The sequence below is a fragment of the Dendrobates tinctorius genome, unplaced genomic scaffold (assembly GCF_039654945.1).
Source record: "Dendrobates tinctorius isolate UK_male_01 unplaced genomic scaffold, ASM3965494v1 ptg000216l, whole genome shotgun sequence".
NCBI classification, from domain to species: Eukaryota; Metazoa; Chordata; class Amphibia; order Anura; family Dendrobatidae; genus Dendrobates; species Dendrobates tinctorius.
This window is the reverse complement of record NW_027361883.1, coordinates 3,711,973-3,731,204: the sequence shown is the minus strand read 5'-3', so window position 1 is coordinate 3,731,204 and position 19,232 is coordinate 3,711,973. Positions and strand designations below refer to the sequence as shown.

The following is a 19,232-nucleotide window of genomic DNA, read 5'->3' as shown; positions in this document are numbered from 1 at the left end:
TACACCTCAGCTGCTGCAGAACCTTATCATACACCTCAGCTGCTGCAGAACCTCACAATACACCTCAGCAGCCTGCCGTTCTGTGGTCTCTTGTCCTGCTGTGACTTGTAGTGCTCTTATCACAGTCCCATGTGTGATGTTACAGATGATGCCATATTAATCTCGTTGTCTCCTCCTTATCTCAGGTCTTAGACTCCCGCTCCCTCAGGACTGATTCTGTGATTGGAGAGTTTCGGGTGAGTTTCTGTCCTATAACCTGCGACTGCCATGTTTGAACATGCAAATAATGTTCAGTTTGTTCTTTATCTCATATTCTACTCCAGTCACCTCCAGAGCTGCAATCACAATTCTGCTCTCCCCTGTTCCTTCTGATTCAGTGTTAGATCAGATCTCGATGTTTTTAGATTCATTGTGGGGGGTGTAATATATCGACCTGATCGTAGTCTGATGTAAGTGGGCACTTACAGCCGGCGGATGTGTGACCGCAGCTTGCGATGTGACTGGAGGAATGATTAGTAATGGAGCACTTAGCGAGGCATTACTCCGGGTACCTAGCTCTCCCCCATGCTGCACTTTGCTGCACCAACTCAGCACAAATCTCTCCCTTGTTCTGATTGTTTGTTACAATGTATCAGTGAAATGTCTGACTCTAGTGTTCTCTGGTCCGGATCCTGTTTGTAGTGACCCTCCAGACCGGCTATCTCAGGACATTGACAAAACGTGGCCCAGAGGTCGTCTGTAGTCTGTGGCCCCCGGAGCGGAGCCCTGCGATCGTCCTCTTACCTGCAGGTATCCGGTCATGTCCTCGTCGCTCCACAATGGTGACATCACATTGAGCCTACTAATCGGAGGAGACGTCGGGGAATCCGGCAGGTAGGACAAGGATCGCTCCAGACCGGTGACCACGGAGTACTGACGATCACTGGACCAGGGTCCTACAAATCTTTTTGCTCATGTCTAGTATTTTGATTCTTGGCTGATTAAATACCAAAAAATGGACAGGAGCGCCCCTATTTCTCAGCAGGGTTCATGTAAATCCCACCCCCCCTTTACATCAGGACATTTGTCAGAAATTATTTCCAAAAACTCGGAACAATCAGGATAAAACTAGTGACTGCTCTTCTATATCCGTTCAGATCAATACCTGATCATTCCTGCTGTGTCTTCTCTTCTCCCTACAGATGGATGTCGGGATGATTTATGGAGAAACAAGTATGTGCTCTTCTCGAAATGTCTCATATGTCATGTGACCCTAATATAGATACCATGCATGTGTATATTTATATACCGTATATACAGTTGTGCTCAAAAGTTTACATACCCCGGCAGAATTTTTGCTTTCTTGGCCTTTTTTCAGAGAATATGAATAATCACACCAAAACTTTTTCTCCACTCATGGTTAGTGGTTGGGTGAAGCCATTTATTGTCAGACCACTGTGTTTTCTCTTTTTAAATCATAATGACAACCCAAAACATCCAAATGACCCTGATCAATACCTTACATACCCCGGTGATTTTGGCCTGATGACATGCACAGACGTTGCCTCAAATGGGTTTGAATGGCTACTAAAGGTAACATCACCTGTGACCTGTTTGCTTGTAATCAGTGTGTGTGCATAAAAACTGAGTGAGTTTCTGGGATCCAGACAGACTCTTGCGTCTCTCATCCAGCCGCTGATGTTTCTGGATTGTGAGTTATGGGGAAAGCAAAAGAATTGTCAACAGATCTATGGGAAAAGGTGGTTTAACTGTATAATACAGGAAAGGGATACACAAAGATATCCAAGGAAATGATAAAGCCAGTCCACAGCATTCAAACTGTGATTAACAAATGGAAAATCAGGGGCTCTGTAAAATCAAAACCACGGTCAGGAAGAACAACAAAAATGTCGTCCACAGCTGCCAGGAAAATTGTTCGGGATGCAAAGAAAAACCCACACATAACATCAGCTGAAATACAGGACTCTCTGAAAGCTAGCGGTGTGGATGTTCCAAGATGCACAATAAGAGGAGTCACTTGAAGAAAAATGGGCTGCATGGTCGAGTCACCAGAAGAAAGCAATTAGTGCGCAAATGCCACAAAGTATCTTACCTGCAATACGCAAAACGGCAAAGAGACAAGCCTCAAAACTTCCGGAACAAGGTAATTTGGAGTGATGAGACCAAAATTGAACTTTTGGCCACAACCATAAACGATATATTTGGAGAGAGGTCAACAAGGCCTATGATGAAAGAAACCCCATTCCTACTGTAAAGCACGGAGGCAGATCGCTGATGTTTTGGGGATGTGTGAGCTATAAAGGTACAGGAAACGTGGTCAAAATTGAAGGAAAGATGAATGCAGCACTTTATAAGCAAATACTGGAGGCAAATTTGCAATCATCAGCCCGGAAGCTGCGCACGGTACGTACTTGGACGTTCCAACATGGCAACGATCCAAAACACAAGCCAAGTCGATCTGTCATTGGCTACAGCAGAACAAAGTGAAGTTTCTGGAGTGGCCATCTCGGTCTCCTGACCTCAATATCATTGAGCCACTCTGGGGCGATCTCAAGCACACAGTTCATGCTAGACAGCCCAGGAATTTACAGGAACTGAAGGCTTTTTGCCAAGAAGAGTGGGCAGCTTTACCATCTGAGAAAATAAAGGACCTCAACCACAACTACCACAAAAGACTTCAAGCTGTCATTAATGTTAGAGGGGGTAATACACGGTATTAACAAATGGGGTATGTAAACTTTTGATCAGGGTCATTTGGATGTTTTGAGGTGTCATTATGATTTAAAAAAGAGAAAACACAGTAGTCTGACAATAAATGGCGTCACCCAACCACTAACCACGAGTGGAGAAAAAGTTTGGGTGTTACCATTCATATTCTCTGAAAAAAGCCCAAGAAAGCAAAAATTCTGCCTGGGTATGTAAACTTTTGAGCATAACTGTATACTGTGCATATAGCATATTACTGACAGAAATGTATGCAGGTCAGGAGGTAGCATAATAGCATAATATAAGCAGAAATGTTGATGGGTCCGGCGGTCGCCCTCAGTCATACTGCCTCCCGGTAGGTTCAGCTCACTTTTCAAACAGTTGGCTGAGTTGGCCATGGCTGGCACAAAATTGGCAAATTTTGCAAAATATTTTTCCTTAGGGGGACAGAAATAGCAGTTATGCTGGTTGTCATCTAACTTTTACCTTTTCAATTTCATTCCTCTATAACATCAGGACAAGAGGTCACCATATGCTTTTCTTGCAGAACATGCCTTCCTGAGAAAATGGCTGCTGCTTTCTGACCCCGAGGATTTCTCAGCAGGGGCAAAGGGCTATTTAAAGGTCAGCCTGTTCGCCCTTGGTCCTGGTGACGAGTGTCCGGTCAGTATTTCTCCACTATATTACTAATAACAAGTAATTATTAAAGCTGCCATATCACCCATCCTCCACTACCCCATGATCTGCAGCTTGTGTCTTGTCCCCGGGTTTCGGCACCAATTGTGAGCTGTGTCAGATATATTTGGAAAGTAATATATGTAACCAGTAAGGTCAAAAATTTAAGTATTATCAAGGAGCCCTACATAACTAGAACTATAGGATGTAAAAATTAACCTTTATTAAAGTCAAGATAAAAGACACAACTACCACACAGAAAAACACATAACCGTGTCACCTACTGGGCCCTACAAATGGGGGTCCTGATATCCAAAACTGCCTAGCAGCAGAGGTTGGCACCCTAAACATGTAGCGAGATTGGCGCCCCCGCTCCACGACGGCTGTACCCTAAATCTCCTAGATGGCCCTGGAAAAGTGCAGCATGCAATCATTCATTTAACCAGGAAAAGAGTATAGGGGTTGCCACTATGATAATTGCTAGGTAGGCAACCGAAGAAAAAAGTGCAAAAAACAGTGCAATTGACAAGACAATAAAGTGACATGTGCAAACAGATGAGTACCTAACTGGCTGTCCCCTGAGTCTGTAAACCTTCCTATCAGCGGAGGTTGGCACCCTACTGGTCAGCGGAATGGCGCCCCCGCTCCACGGCGGCTCACCCTAGATGAGCCCTGATATCGCTAATAATTTCACAATAGGATAAGATAACAGATTGTGGAAGGCAATACATAATGTGACCTGATGAATAAATAAGCAAAAATTATTGATAACAGCAAAAAAGTGGTACTCAAGTTTTTGATGCAGGATAGAAGAACCTCAACGCGTTTCGCCTAACAGGATCATCAGGAGGTAGATAGTTAGATGCTCTGTGGTAACTGACCACAAAATCCCCCTATATATAGATGTGGTTACCAATTAGTGGCAGTCTCTTCCTTTGTATCATAGAGGGCCCTATGTTTTAGTCTCAAAAAGGGGGCCAAACATAGGTGCCATATTGGGAATGCAGACAGGTTTGCACTCGATCAACCAAAGAACATCACATTACACTGGTTGATATATCTGTCAATCAAAAATGGAGGAAACAGATGAACCGCCATTGCTATAGTGTCGGGCGTGCGCTCCATCTGGAACGCACTCAGCTCACAGCTGATATGAAGCGCTGCATAGTAATTAGCCGTCATAAGGAATCCTTTCTGTTCTTGTCATGGTTAGGACATGGTTAATGTCCTGTTCTCACAGGGTTAACCTTTGCCAGCCTCTCTTTGGATCTGGGAGGGGTATTTATACTCACCCCAGACTAGGATTCCCTGCCCTGTCAGCTATACTGTTGTTCTGGTGTGTCTGACCCCTGGTGTGCGTGTACTCTGCGTTGCTTGTTTGCTTCCCGTGTATGACCCGGCCTGTTCCCTCACTCTGTACTCCGTCTCTCGCTTTGGTACTATTGTCTTCTCCGGTTCTGACCTCATGGCTTGGCTATCGTTACTCCGTTACAGTTTGTCCCTATTGTACTGTCCATTGCCCGTTCTGGTTTTCTGACCTATTGCTACGTCCTGACTATCCATTCTGTCTAACCCTTTGGTACTGTATTGCTATCTTGTGCTTTGACCCTGGCTTCAACTGGTTTCTGTCTCTGTCTATGCCCCTTGGTAACTTGTCCCGTAGTTACCTTTCTAGGAGTTTCCCTGCAGCTCCTAGCTCAGTGGAGCTTAGGCCACGCCCCCAGCAGTCATGTGCTTCAGGTCCTGATACTCTGAAGCACGCATCGTTACCGCTGCTGCCCCGCTCCACAGGTATCTTTGAGCACTGTTTTTTGTACTAGGGACATGTGCACTGGCTCAGGGAGTAAGTGCAGTGCGGTGTTCCTGACAGTTCTATTGCGCATGCCCAAGAGCGATCAGCGGGCGGCATGTAGCCGGAAATGCGCGAAATGATTGACAAACACATACCCCCACGTTCTATTGCGCATGTCCAAAGGCATTCAGCGGGCGGCGTGTAGCCGGCGTATGGCCGGAAGTGCGCCATATGATTGTCAGGCGCGTCCCCATGCTCTTTCGCGCATGCCCAAAGGCAATAAGCGGGCAGCGTGTGGCCGGAAGTGCGCCATATAATTTGCAAGCGCAATTCCCATGGTGACCACAACGCTTAACGTTGCTGCAGCTCTCAACTGCGCATGCCCAAACAAAGGGCAGGAACGTACCCGTTGAAGATCTCAAAATCCCACTGTCCATAGGGAGTACAATAGGGTGGACCATTAGCAGAATCAGACGCCATTAGTTTGATACCACAATATGTCTTGATAACACAGGCGACATATGGTAGGAAGGTCATAATGGAATTGGCCAGCGCGCATTGCCACAGTACCTCAGCTATAAAAAACGCATACCCAAAATGATGCATCTTCATTGGAAAACTCAGTCTCCCCCTGGTTTCTAGGGAGCACAAGGAAGTGAGCCGCGCGCCGTGTAGGGAACAATCCCTAATATCAACAAATTAATATGTTTCTTTCACTGGGGGAAATAGTCCTTGTATCATAATAAAGGGGCATATTGCTAAGAAAAATGTATTATTTGATATGTAAAAAATGTCGCACAACAAATTTGTGCATCCCGTATGTAAGGGAATTAAATTGATCTGGCATGACAAAATAAAATAACACAAAGCCCAACAGATCACCGTGACTATAGGAAGCAAGCCTAAGATAACCACCTCAATGACACAAAATCTGATCTCCTCAGATATGTCATTTGTGACGATTCTCTCACGGTTTTCCCTTCTATATTTGTCTTGTTCTTCATCTACAGGCGGAAAAGAAGGAATCGATAGAGGACAAAGAGGACATAGAGGGGAACCTGCTGCGTCCTGCGGGGGTGGCGCTCCGAGGGGCTCACCTGACTCTCAGAGTCTTCCGCGCTGAAGATTTGCCACAGAGTAAGTCATGGTGGAAGCTTCAGAAGAGAGGTGGTGACTCTTGTATGGAGGAGAAATAGGTGAATGGAGACACAAGATCAGTGGTTTCTCTTGTAGCTGGGACAGTCCCTGGTGCCACGTGGCAAAAGTTATACTGTGTAGAATTTGCTGTTGATAAACAATTTTAACATCACAGTATGACCGCTTCTGGAAATGATGGTCTCCTAAGGACAGTTTGGTAAACTTGTCTGCATGCCATTATTATTGCAGCCGGTGGGGTAAGGACATTGTCCTACAACCTGAACCCCTCCTGACTGGTGTCGGAGGTCTCAGGGACGTGGAGTCAATTGATAGAAATCTCTCTGTCTTGAGATACCACCAGAGGGCAGTGTAGATTTATACTGCGGGCATTGAGTTCAGAGAGTGCTGTATACATCTATATGTAAGAGCTCCTCCTAGTGGCAGCTGAAGGAAGATAACATTGTATAATTTTTTTTCTGTGACTGTGGAAAGCAGGAGATTTTGAGCTGTGTATTAGATATACAAAGGTCTGGGCCCTATATCACGAACAGAGCGCTATGAATTTCCCTGAAAATGTCAGTCTCGCTTAAATTTTGGGATTCGATTCTCTCAAACACAAAATTAATGGTTGACAGACTGTTGATATTTTTTGGATTCTATAAATCCGGCAAAGGATTAAAATAAAAAATATAACGTACTCCGCTTCTCTCCCCACTGCTGGCCCGGCTCCCTGATCCTCTGCGCTGAGCTTTGTTGTTCCAGTCTTCCTCTTTTCCTTCAGTCCTACATGTGAGGTCAATCTGAGGTCTGTGATCGGCAAATTTGGAGGTATCAAGGTGCAAAACTCGTCATGACGTGCGCTCTGCCGGAATGGAGGAAGAACATCTCGCATCTTGGCCTCAGCCTTACACTTCGTCCACTTTCCATGGCTCGTGATCCACTCTCTGTTCTCTCCTTTATCAGTGGATGACGCCGTTCTGGACAACGTCAAGCAAATCTTCGGGATCGACAGCAACAAGAAAAACCTGGTGGATCCTTTTGTAGAAATCAGTTTTGCTGGGAAGATGGTAAGTGACTTGTGACCTGTGCTGGATTATCTGTGATTGTAGCATCATGTTTTTATAGAAGCATCAAACATTGCACCCATGGGCACTTAGGATACTTAGTTTGTTTTCTTTCCTTTGTAAGAACCTGGCAGTGCCGCTAGTAAAATAGTTTTCTTTCAAACATATATTTTATTAATTACAATAAATATAGTGACTGATTCAAGGTGAAATGGATACCCATGGCCAGTCTCTTCACAGTTCTTTGCATCCTTGTGTCATGCACTGCCCCCTAAAGCCAAGCAATGGATATAACCCAGTAAATCACTTTTGCCTAGAATATTTCTTTAAATAATTCAGTCGTCTTTGTCTTAAAAATCATTAAATATGATAATCGGCTATATCTATTACATCTATTCCCAAGAAACATGGAAAACAACCAAAGTGTTTTCTATTATGCAGTAAAGCAGGACTTCTCAGCAGACACGCACGCAGATCTATAGCTACAGCTGCTGTATACAGATCTATATATTTCCATTAATTATGTCAGGGTAACTTGCCTTTAATTTTTACATTGCAGACGTACAGTAAGATTCTGGAAAAGAACGCCAATCCTCAGTGGAACCAAAGCATCACATTACCCATCAGGGTGAGTGCCAACTATGGGGCAAAGTAGTGATCTATCTGTATCATAATCATAAGACATTATCAGACCAGACCCCTAAAATGACTGATATTTAACTGTATATATAGCTACACAAATATACAACTATGGGTGACAGCTGGGGTGCCCAATAGATGGCCCGGCTGGGGTGCCCCATACATGACCCGGCTGGGTTGCCCCATAGATGGCCCGGCTGGGTTGCCCCATAGATGGCCCGGCTGGGTTGCCCCATAGATGGCCCGGCTGGGTTGCCCCCATAGATGGTCCGGCTGGGTTGCCCCCATAGATGGCCCGGTTGGAGTGCCCCCATAGATGGCCCGGTTGGAGTGCCCCCATAGATGGCCCGGTTGGAGTGCCCCCATAGATGGCCCGGTTGGAGTGCCCCCATAGATGGCCCGGTTGGAGTGCCCCCCATAGATGGCCCGGTTGGAGTGCCCCCATAGATGGCCCGGTTGGAGTGCCCCCATAGATGGCCCGGTTGGAGTGCCCCCATAGATGGCCCGGTTGGAGTGCCCCCATAGATGGCCCGGTTGGAGTGCCCCCATAGATGGCCCAGTTGGAGTGCCCCCATAGATGGCCCAGTTGGCGTGCCCCCACAGATGGCCCGGTTGGCGTGCCCCCACAGATGGCCCGGTTGGAGTGCCCCCATAGATGGCCCGGTTGGAGTGCCCCCATAGATGGCCCGGTTGGAGTGCCCCCATAGATGGCCCGGTTGGAGTGCCCCCATAGATGGCCCGGTTGGAGTGCCCCCATAGATGGCCCGGTTGGAGTGCCCCCATAGATGGCCCGGTTGGAGTGCCCCCATAGATGGCCCGGTTGGAGTGCCCCCATAGATGGCCCGGTTGGAGTGCCCCCATAGATGGCCCAGTTGGAGTGCCCCCATAGATGGCCCAGTTGGAGTGCCCGCATAGATGGCCCAGTTGGAGTGCCCCCATAGATGGCCCAGTTGGCGTGCCCCCACAGATGGCCCTATAAAACTCTCAGACCCAGCGACCCAGAAATATCTAAGTCTGTGTGTTCCCAGTCATGTCCTTTCCATTGTGCAATGTCCTCACCAGAGAACTTTCTAGGGTGCCTAGATGCAATCCACAGCGCCAACACATGCAGTGTGCTCACACTGTAATGTCTCCGCTCTCAATAGGCGGCTGCTCCTCTCCCATGGGCAAATACTGGGGTAGTTTTTTGGTGGAGAACCCTTACGATTTGCGGTGCCTCTGCTGATTTCTGTAGAGGATAGAATCCACTGAAGCCCCCTTGGTACTTTATAGTCCTCTTCCTACCACTACACTGCAGACTGATAAATGGCCATATCTAGAGTCTTCCGGACCGCCAGTATATTGGGTCTGGGTTGTGAGATCCAGAATCAGATCTCAGCTCTAATCTGATTGGCTGACGCTGGTCACACCCCCGCTTACTCCTCCCGCGCAGGCCCCCGCTGTACCTACAGATTGTCACTGTCTGATGTTTCCATTCTAGTTCCCGTCCATGTGCGAGAAGATGAGGATCCGGCTGACAGATTGGTGAGTGACCGCCGCATGGTCCCGGCGGGTGGCACTTTCAGGACATTTTTCATCTTAGTGGATTTTCTTCATACATTGCAGCCTTTTATTGCAATATTACTTGTTCTCTATAGGACTAATTTAGGACCTTGCTAAAGGTCTTTGGCAAATTCAGGTTTCATTGCATTGGCTTAGAGACCACCGGGCAATATCAGACTGCTGCATCCTGCATAGTGTGAACTGACGCACCACGGGGGTCTCCCTTATCTCCCCTCCCCCAGCTTTCCTGCCCGTCTCACACCATCAGTCTCCTTTGTCAGCGGTCGCCCACACTTGTTTTCCAGCCTGTGATACTTATGCCAGCCGGGCACGGTGCGTCGGACAGTTGCTCTACGTGCTGGACCACGAGATTATGCCGTCTGTCTGTTTTTAAGGTGCGAGATTCTGCTCCAAAGTTCTGCAGAAACCTCCAGGAACTTTCGAGAAGTCTCTTAATTTGCACTTTGCCTTAATTCATCTCGGATTCTGTACTGCTTTTCTTTTATAGCTTTTTTGCCTTCAATAACGCCTCTTATTGGTCGGCCATTTATGGAAGGTGATAGCCTAGAAGTTAGGTGTTAGTCGCCTTTTCGGAGCCAAGAAGCTTCTGGATTCTCCACCATTCATGATGTGATCTGTAGCAGACGGTGCCAGCATTGCCCCTGATGTACCCTATCAGGCTCGCCACTTGGGCATTGCTGAATGTTTTCCCCAGCAGATGCAAACAATAGCATTTTTAGAATAGGAATTTTCTTTTTTTTTGCTTCCTAAATGCAAAATTAATCAATTTCCTAAGTGGTCTTTATTATAAAATTCCTTTCACTTGGCTGTTGTAGCGTCTGTAACGCTTTCACATAGCTGGTTAATCTGCTGTTCCTGACGTACATCCATAAATACACTATTCTAGTGGGTGTCAGCTTTTTCTGCTCTTTCCATTGCTACTTAATAATGTTGTTGATATCAGCAGGGAGAGGCAGCAGGATGTACGTAGGGGATCAGAGCATGGAGAGGGGAGAAAGCTTCCAAGTGTTCAGGGAGGGAAGATCACATATTGTACTGTATCAAGAGAAGAAAAACAACAATCTGCCGGGAGAGGGAAAACACAGACTATGTATACGAGGTGTGCGAAGACAGTGGAGGGAATGCAAAATAGATTCTGAAGAGAAAAATCAAACCATCCATGACAACATGATTACAAAATTCTGTCTTGTTTGCTGATGTAGAGTCGGTGTAACTCCTGTGTATGGCTGGCTGTCCTGCTGCTTCGGACATCGTTCTGACTGCCCTCTGGTCCTAGCTCACTTTTCTCTACCGTCATATTGTTCTTGTAGTGTGAGGGATAACAGAAAATAGGGTGAGGAAAAGTCTGGAACTGGGAACAGGATGCGGATTCAGAACAGAGTCTACAGCAGGAATGAAGAAGAGAAGATGGCAGACTGAGACTTGGGGCAACATTTTATTTTAACCCACGAAAGCACCAATAACAAACGCGAAAACCATTTACATCATGTCATAGGTGACCAAGCGTTGTGTCCCTCTGGCTCATGGGGCCGCGGACATTGTGTCCATGAAGGACCAGGACGTCACTCACCTCTCTATGTAGAGCTACAAAGGACACAACATGAAGGACCACCGCAGGGTGGTGCCACCAAGTTTGGGGGTCTCAGATCGTCCCCCTCGCCTCACAGCTGGGATTTAACCCCCCTGTTTTTCTCCCACCCCATACATTGTGGGGTCCTGATCTTTGTTCGCCTTCTCTCGCAGGGACCGGCTCACTCATAATGACATTATCGGCACCACGTACCTGAGCATGTCCAAGATCTCCGCTCCTGGGGGGGAGCTAGAAGGTAAGTGCCGCCTCTTCCTGGCATGTCGGTGCCCCCGGCCTCCCGCTTTACCTGCACCACATACTGACCACATGAAAAGAGCGCAAAAAATAGCTGAGGCAGGGAGCCAGTCATTTTCTAATGGTGCTACCTGCATGCTGACTGCCTCCATATCGGAAGCTGCACATTTATCTCCATAGCGCCGGTTTTCTTACATAGATCTCCCCTTTATTACCGTTATATGAGCTGCCAGCAGCCGCCACTAGGGGAAGCTTACTGCATATAGACTTGGGACAAGGAGCCCCAGAGGTGCAGGACCCCAATTCCCCAGGGTCCCCAATAAGGACTGTAATTGGGGTATGGGGAAATCTCGTATCTATGGGTCCAGATGTCCGGCAGGCAGAGGTGGGAAGGGAAGGATATTCCTATAGGCAAATTACACTAGAGTCCTGGTCAAGAATTAACTGTATCATCTCTATAGCTCCAATCTGAATGAGCAGAGCTGGAGTGTAAAGCATGGGGGTAAAGCAGCAATCTGAGTCATAGATAAGATAAAAGTTTAGTTAAATTGAAATGAATCAGTAATGCTGATAGAGCACGTTGGGCATTCGGATTCGGCAGGGCGATTGCATGTTTTCCAGCTTGTTTGGTGTCACCATTCTCTGCACATTATTGTATGCATGCAGTACCACTTTCCACCACCGAGCCAGCAGCTAATCTTTCCATAGGAACCAATACAACAGCGCCACCACCGTGGCAAATTTATCCATGAAACATATCAATCTTTTACCATCAGCAGAGCGCTCATATTAATCTACACCAATAAAGCAGCGATCAGATCCCTCGTCCCATGTAACAATTATATTACCTGTCTCTAGTAAATTCATGCATCGGTAATATATTGGTTATTTATGGACACACTTCACTTTAAAGATTACCTGTCAGTGGTCAGAAATATAATCATTTTGTTACTTGGTGAAAATGCCGCTGTTTTCCTGAATCCGACGTCGGTTTCCTTTTGATCCTGCTGCTCTCCATTCCTGAGATATGAGATTTTATAAAAATAAAAACCAAAACTGAAGAAAAGAAAAAAATAAGTTATTTATGGTCAACTTTTTTTTTACTTGCAGTACCACTTTCTACCACCGTGCTTAGTATTTTTTTTCCATTGAAACCAATACGATAGCGCCACCATCTGACTGATTACAAAATTAATTTTAGTAAAAGCCAAATTGTGCTAAGGTCGGAATCACAGGTTTATTTTTTACCTAATATAAATGTTGTCAGTATCGAGTAGCTTTACCTGACTTTGTTTAGAAAAGGTGGAACTAGTCCATTATAATTGAGCTCTAAACTCTACAATTTATGTGAATTTACACTAAAAAAAAGTCCTAAATATATGAACAATTCCCCTACACACATCCACTGCTTCCCTTTACATATAAAGAAACTGCCTGCCTACAGCCACCACTAGGGGGAGCTCAGCTAATAGGACTTTCTACATCCACCATTCCTGTGTACTGAGCTCCCCCTAGTGGTGGCTGCAAGTAAATGCTGCGTTGCTATGTTAGGAAGCGTTAGTTTAGAGCCGGTGGCCCTTCTCATCCAGGGGCCCCATGTTGTGAGTGGCTAATGCCTGTCATTCTTTTGCGTTAATTGATTAACTCTTTCATACATTGATCCGGCTCATCTGTTGGCATTGATTCTAATCCGCCATGTAATATAACGGACTGATTAATAACCTCCATTCACGTTGTGTCGTTTACATCGTCTCTAACCAAGACCTGTTTCTTTGTGCTTCAGATGAGACCACGGGAAAGGCGTCTGCGGTTCCTAACTGTACGTCCTATGAGATGTTCTTTACCTTCTGGTCAATAATTCTCTTACCAATCATATCCTGTGTGACTGAAAGGATCGGCCTCAGTAGCTGAGCTGTACGGTGGTCCCGGTGAACCCACGTACCTCCAAAGTTCTGCAGTTTACATTGGTTCTCCAGAATTTATTGGTTATGATCAGTGATCGCCCTACATAGGACTGAGGCATAGCACAGAGCTGTCAATCACACCAAAGCCCCGCCCACGCGGAGCTGCCCAGCAGTTTAAACACTCGGTACAGCACGATTAATAGTGATGGTCGCTGGGATTAACATCCTAGGACCTCGCAAAGGTCACCAGGACTGTCCTATGTGTGTACCTCTAGTATCTGCCCCATTAGATGCTTGAGTGTTTCTACATATGCAGTCAGCATAATGCTATGAAATAATAATAATGGTAATATTATTATTTAATAGAATTCATTACAATTACTATTTACAGTAAATTACATTTTAACGTTAAATTTTTGGGGGGACAAAAAAAACTTAAAAATGTACAAAAATTAAATAATATTAATATATTTAAAAAATGTACAAAAATTAACTAAAATTTTTATATATAATAAAATGTATGACTATCTCACTCCCTATGCAGCTAAATCTATATATTTTATGTGGGACATTGATGAAAGCAGTAAAACAATAAAATAATAATGTAATTAAAATAATAAAAAGTTTAAAAAATATATTAATTATAAAAATAATAAAAAATAATTTTTTTTATGTAAAATATATAAAAAAAAGTATCAAATGAAAAACAAAGCAAAAAAAGGTAATTCCCATTGTGCCAGGACCACCGATACAGGTAGCGTATGGGTTCAGGGTGCTGTTTATAGAGCAAGAGGAACAGAGCTATTAAATTTAAGTATTTAATCAGAAAAGTAGGCCGTGTTTATAAAAATGTGCAAAGATGTTACTAAATGGGCAAAACAGTACGGCATATCCAATTACATAAAGTAAAAAGGAATAGCAAAAGAAGGCTCCCAAAAATTAACAGATCTCCAACTTTCAGGATATCTTCTCCCCTGGAGGTCCCAGGTGGGAGATAATAATTTCATGTTTCCTATTAGGAGTTTAGCTTTCCATAGATGGGGAAACATGGCATATATGTTAACATAAAAGAAGACTGGAAAGGCACAAAGCAAAAATAGGGTCTTATCAGAGTAAAATGCCAAAAGAATTGGTCTAATGGTGCTCACCTGGTCGGGCTGTGTGCATGCAACCACTGGTAACACTTAGGCTGCTGCAGACCCATGAAAGGATGAAAGTGCAGGTAATGTGGAAACAAATGGGTTAAATCCGTGCTACCAGGTGGCAAAGATGAAAGACGCCAGTCCGAGTGTAAGTGGTTTATTTGTCAACGCGTTTCGAAGTATACAACGCCTTCTTCAGGACAACCACAGTAAAAAATCCAATAGAGAAAAGGAGATCACAGCAGTCTGCGGCTCTCTGACATAGGAAAGCAAGGGCCAGAAATCTGTCGCTGATGTGGATTTACAGAGTTTACAATTACATCTATGACCTATTATTTTTAAAAAAAAGTTGTATAAAATGGAAAAAAAAAAAAACACCTCTATATAGATAGACAATATTATACAGGTCAATAATGAAAGAAGTGAAAGAAAAAATATAGTGACAATCCTGAAATAGAACTAACTTCTAAATTACAAAAATACAATAAACACTTTTATTATATTTTCTTCTTATTAATTCTAATAATAATAAAAAAAGTTGTTAATGTTTGTCATAAAATATATAAAAAAGATTTATAAAATAAAAAAGTACAAAACAAAAAACACTGCTAGAAACTTTATGTAGGTCAGTAATAAAAGGAAATAAAAATGTATAATAATAATGTAGTAATAATAATAATAATAATACACAAGTAATTAATGTAACAAAGTTTTTTTTTAAAAAGTTTTAATAAAATATATTTTTTAAAAATTGTATAAAATGTGAGTGGAGCGTAGGACGGGATACAACGCCGTAGCACCGGGCACGCAGGGTGAGGCTTGTGCACTGCGGTATGGCGCTGTCACTGCGACACACATCACCAGTCTGCTGCACTGCTCGGGGTCCACATCCTGACGGCGGCTGGGGTCCCGTCTGTAATCTCAGGGCGGTCACGGTGTGTGCGGCTATTGAGAGGTGACGATATAAGACGCTAATAATCCAGCAGGAGTCGTTTCTACAGTATTATTGGAGGAGACTTTCCTGCAGCAGACGCAGCTCTGCCTGACCACTATGTGCTGCTCCTGCCCTCCGTCATTATTATGGATCAAGACAAGTTGTTTTTACACACAGTCTGCAGTGGTAAGGTACAGGATAGTGACACTGACACTCGGGGTACAGGATAGTGACACTGACACTGGGGGTACAGGATAGTGACACTGACACTCGGGGTACAGGATAGTGACACTGACACTGGGGGTACAGGATAATGACACTGACACTCGGGGTACAGGATAATGACACTGACACTCGGGGTACAGGATAGTGACACTGACACTCGGGGTACAGGATAATGACACTGACACTCGGGGTACAGGATAGTGACACTGACACTCGGGGTACAGGATAATGACACTGACACTCGGGGTACAGGATAGTGACACTGACACTCGGGGTACAGGATAGTGATACTGACACTGGGGGTACAGGATAGTGATACTGACACTGGGGGTACAGGATAGTGATACTGACACTCGGGGTACAGGATAATGATACTGACACTCGGGGTACAGGATAATGACACTGACACTCGGGGTACAGGATAGTGATACTGACACTGGGGGTACAGGATAGTGATACTGACACTCGGGGTACAGGATAGTGATACTGACACTGGGGGTACAGGATAGTGATACTGACACTCGGGGTACAGAATAATGACGCTGACACTGGGGGTACAGGATAGTGACATTGACACTGGGGGTATAGGATAGTGACACTGACACTGGGGGTACAGGATAGTGATACTGACCCTGGGGGTACAGGATAGTGATACTGACACTGGGGGTACAGGATAATGATACTGACACTGGGGGTACAGGATAATGATACTGACACTGGGGGTACAGGATAGTGATACTGACACTCGGGGTACAGGATAATGACGCTGACACTGGGGGTACAGGATAGTGACATTGACACTGGGGGTATAGGATAGTGACACTGACACTGGGGGTACAGGATAGTGACACTCGGGGTACAGGATAGTGATACTGACACTGGGGGTACAGGATAGTGATACTGACCCTGGGGGTACAGGATAGTGACACTGACACTCGGGGTACAGGATAATGATACTGACACTCTGGGTACAGGATAGTGATACTGACACTGGGGGTACAGGATAATGACCCTGACACTGGGGGTACAGGATAATGACCCTGACACTGGGGGTACAGGATAATGACCCTGACACTCGGGGTACAGGATAGTGACACTGACACTCGGGGTACAGGATAATGACACTGACACTCGGGGTACAGGATAGTGACACTGACACTCGGGGTACAGGATAATGACACTGACACTGGGGGTACAGGATAATGACACTGACACTCGGGGTACAGGATAATGACCCTGACACTGGGGGTACAGGATAATGACCCTGACACTGGGGGTACAGGATAATGACACTGACCCTGGGGGTACAGGATAATGACACTGACCCTGGGGGTACAGGATAGTGATAGTGACACTGACACTCGGGGTACAGGATAGTGACACTGACACTCGGGGTACAGGATAGTGACACTGACACTCGGGGTACAGGATAATGACACTGACACTGGGGGTACAGGATAATGACACTGACACTGGGGGTACAGGATAATGACACTGACACTGGGGGTACAGGATAATGACCCTGACACTCGGGGTACAGGATAATGACACTGACACTGGGGGTACAGGATAATGATACTGACACTGGGGGTACAGGATAGTGATACTGACACTCGGGGTACAGGATAATGACGCTGACACTGGGGGTACAGGATAGTGATACTGACACTGGGGGTACAGGATAGTGACATTGACACTCGGGGTACAGGATAGTGATACTGACACTCGGGGTACAGGATAGTGCTACTGACACTGGGGGTACAGGATAGTGATACTGACACTGGGGATACAGGATAGTGATACTGACACTGGGGGTATAGGATAGTGACACTGACACTGGGGGTACAGGATAGTGATACAGACACTCGGGGTACAGAATAATGACGCTGACACTGGGGGTACAGGATAGTGACATTGACACTGGGGGTACAGGATAGTGATACTGACACTGGGGGTACAGGATAGTGATACTGACACTCGGGGTACAGGATAGTGATACTGACACTGGGGGTATAGGATAGTGACACTGACACTGGGGGTACAGGATAGTGATACTGACACTCGGGGTACAGAATAATGACACTGACACTGGGGGTACAGGATAGTGACACTGACACTCGGGGTACAGGATAGTGATACTGACACTGGGGGTACAGGATAGTGATACTGACCCTGGGGGTACAGGATAGTGATACTGACACTGGGGGTACAGGATAATGATACTGACCCTGGGGGTACAGGATAGTGATACTGACACTGGGGGTACAGGATAATGATACTGACACTGGGGGTACAGGATAGTGATACTGACACTCGGGGTACAGGATAATGACGCTGACACTGGGGGTACAGGATAGTGACATTGACACTGGGGGTATAGGATAGTGACACTGACACTGGGGGTACAGGATAGTGACACTCGGGGTACAGGATAGTGATACTGACACTGGGGGTACAGGATAGTGATACTGACCCTGGGGGTACAGGATAGTGACACTGACACTCGGGGTACAGGATAATGATACTGACACTCTGGGTACAGGATAGTGATACTGACACTGGGGGTACAGGATAATGACCCTGACACTGGGGGTACAGGATAATGACCCTGACACTGGGGGTACAGGATAATGACCCTGACACTGGGGGTACAGGATAATGACCCTGACACTCGGGGTACAGGATAGTGACACTGACACTCGGGGTACAGGATAATGACACTGACACTCGGGGTACAGGATAGTGACACTGACACTCGGGGTACAGGATAATGACACTGACACTGGGGGTACAGGATAATGACCCTGACACTGGGGGTACAGGATAATGACACTGACACTCGGGGTACAGGATAGTGATACTGACACTGGGGGTACAGGATAATGATACTGACACTGGGGGTACAGGATAGTGATACTGACACTCGGGGTACAGGATAATGACGCTGACACTGGGGGTACAGGATAGTGACATTGACACTGGGGGTATAGGATAGTGACACTGACACTGGGGGTACAGGATAGTGACACTGACACTGGGGGTACAGGATAATGACACTGACACTGGGGGTATAGGATAGTGACATTGACACTGGGGGTATAGGATAGTGACACTGACACTCGGGGTACATGATAGTGATACTGACACTGGGGGTACAGGATAGTGATACTGACACTGGGGGTACAGGATAGTGATACTGACACTGGGGGTACAGGATAATGATACTGACCCTGGGGGTACAGGATAATGATACTGACCCTGGGGGTACAGGATAGTGATACTGACCCTGGGGGTACAGGATAGTGATACTGACACTCGGGGTACAGGATAATGACGCTGACACTGGGGGTACAGGATAGTGACACTGACACTGGGGGTACAGGATAGTGACACTGACACTGGGGGTACAGGATAGTGACACTGACACTGGGGGTACAGGATAGTGACACTCGGGGTACAGGATAGTGATACTGACACTGGGGGTACAGGATAGTGACACTGACACTGGGGGTACAGGATAGTGACACTCGGGGTACAGGATAGTGATACTGACACTGGGGGTATAGGATAGTGACATTGACACTGGGGGTATAGGATAGTGACACTGACACTCGGGGTACATGATA

The 19,232-nt window shown here is 45.8% G+C and overlaps 1 protein-coding gene across 1 annotated transcript in view; it reads left to right on the top strand.

The window, feature by feature from the left end:
- Positions 1-19,232, top strand: part of DYSF (dysferlin) — a 320,393-nt gene that overhangs the window by 66,958 nt on the left and 234,203 nt on the right. Inside the window, exons 9-17 of the mRNA XM_073555076.1 lie at positions 186-236; positions 1,182-1,212; positions 3,254-3,369; positions 6,184-6,310; positions 7,274-7,377; positions 7,934-8,002; positions 9,494-9,537; positions 11,320-11,402; positions 13,185-13,220. Of these exons, the coding sequence (XP_073411177.1) occupies positions 186-236; positions 1,182-1,212; positions 3,254-3,369; positions 6,184-6,310; positions 7,274-7,377; positions 7,934-8,002; positions 9,494-9,537; positions 11,320-11,402; positions 13,185-13,220 (661 nt within the window). The remainder of the gene's footprint in view (positions 1-185; positions 237-1,181; positions 1,213-3,253; positions 3,370-6,183; positions 6,311-7,273; positions 7,378-7,933; positions 8,003-9,493; positions 9,538-11,319; positions 11,403-13,184; positions 13,221-19,232) is intronic.